We start from the raw sequence: 1,782 nt of genomic DNA, 5'->3' as shown, positions 1-1,782 counted from the left end.
CCTCCACCTCTCCATCACCTGCCTCCATCACCCGTGGGCCCACGCTCAGCACCTCCTGGTTTTGGGACTTGGTGTGAATGCCTGGGTCTGGATGACAGCAGCAGGGCTGGGATGCACAGGCAGAGCATCCCTGTGGGAGCAGGAGCCTGTCTCGTTCCGCCCTGTAACACGCTGCACCCTGCCCGTCACAGCTCACGGGTGGTGGGGACGTGGCCATGCTGGAGGTGCAGGGGGACTACTTCCACGCACACCTGAAGGTCTGGTTTGGAGACGTGGAGGCAGAGACGATGTACAGGTAACGTGGCTGAGGCGGGGAACAGCAGCTGGGTCTGGGCTGTGCTGGGCAACTCTGGGGGGACACGGCTGCTGACCTTGGGGACAGGGGCACTTGCACTGCCTATTCTACAGGACCAAGCATGAGCATTGCAAGGAGAGGGAGGGATGGGTCTGGCTGGTGCTCTCTGCCCTGGCTGTAGTCTAGGGATAGCGGTGGGTGGAGCACAACAGGGACCTCAGGGGGCTGCAACCAACCAACCAACTCTGCAGAGGGGAAAAAAACACCAGGGAGGAGAGAGGAAACTGGCCAGAGGCTTCACACTGAGCTCTAGGCTGGAGAAGACATGCTGGCACTCACTGCTGGCTGCTTCTGCATAGGACCCTCTTCAGCTAATGCATGTTTTCCTCTACTGCACCATTCCCAGGAGCCCCAAGTCCCTCGTGTGTGTCGTCCCTGACGTCTCTGCCTTTGGCAGTGACTGGAGGTGGCTGCGATACCCCATCACGGTCCCACTGCTCCTGATCAGGGATGATGGCCTAATCTACTCCAGCTCATTCACGTTCACCTACACCCCAGAGCAGAGCTTCATCCCAGGGCAGCAGGTCCTCTCGGATGTCCCACAGGACACAGACAAATTACTTGACAGCATCCATCAGGAGTTCACCAGGACCAACTTCCACCTCTTCATGCAGAGCTAGCAAGCCGGGGGGGCAGAGGCTTGGCCTCACTGCCAGCCCTGGGGAAGGGCAGCAGCCCCAAGCCCTGCCAGGGTTTGCCATCCAGGGCTCAGGGTGGCCCTACCAAAGGGTCCTCCCCACACGTTGAATGCCCACCATGTTACTGTGATTTGCTGACTTCTCTCTTTTTCGTGGCAGCATCGCTCATCTTCACGGCAGCATATCACCCTGCTGAGATCTCATACGAGAGTATCAATAAATCAGACTTTAAGGACTCATTGATTCAATTGCTTCTTCACTAACTTTCACAATTTACCTCCCGTGCTGGCACAGAGCATCACAGCTCCCTTGATGTCCTCAGTCCAGGATTCAAAGGCCAGGAGGGACAGCAGTGAGGCATGTAGGAGACCTTTAGTATTATTGATCTATGCCAGGAATCCCTGCATCGCTTCTGTGCTTTTTGGCAGCCAAATACCCAGCACCAGCTGTTTTGGTTTTTTATTGGGGGCCCAAATGGGGTTATTTCTAAAGGAAAAGGAAAAAAGAGAGAGGAAAAAAAACTTCCGTGTGAAACCCAGCCCTTCCCTAGCTCGCGTGGCCCTGCTGAGCTCAGTTGTTTTACACACTTAGAATCACACAGAACTTGCAGCGCTGGCATCAGCACGAAAGTGCTGACCTAAAGATACCATAAAAAGCAGACAGGTTTTTGGAGCCAGACCCGAGAGTTACACAGAGTGGGTCTTACAGCTTTATTTAGTCTTCAGATCTCTGTGGCATCAAAAGGCCCATGGTGCACCTGGAAACCTGCTGGTTTGGCAGTCCTGAGCT

General features: G+C 55.1%; 1 protein-coding gene across 1 annotated transcript in view; it reads left to right on the top strand.

Annotated features, from left to right (window-relative positions):
- Nucleotides 1-975, top strand: part of RBPJL (recombination signal binding protein for immunoglobulin kappa J region-like) — a gene marked incomplete at its 5' end in the record, with an annotated part of 6,123 nt that extends 5,148 nt beyond the window's left edge. Inside the window, 2 exons of the mRNA XM_009871922.1 lie at nucleotides 192-295; nucleotides 702-975. Coding sequence (XP_009870224.1) covers nucleotides 192-295; nucleotides 702-975 — 378 coding nt within the window. The remainder of the gene's footprint in view (nucleotides 1-191; nucleotides 296-701) is intronic.
- Nucleotides 976-1,782: the final 807 nt, after the last annotated feature.

This window comes from Apaloderma vittatum, unplaced genomic scaffold (genome assembly GCF_000703405.1).
Source record: "Apaloderma vittatum isolate BGI_N311 unplaced genomic scaffold, ASM70340v1 scaffold36786, whole genome shotgun sequence".
Classification (NCBI taxonomy): Eukaryota; Metazoa; Chordata; class Aves; order Trogoniformes; family Trogonidae; genus Apaloderma; species Apaloderma vittatum.
This window is presented reverse-complemented; position numbering and strand designations above follow the sequence as displayed.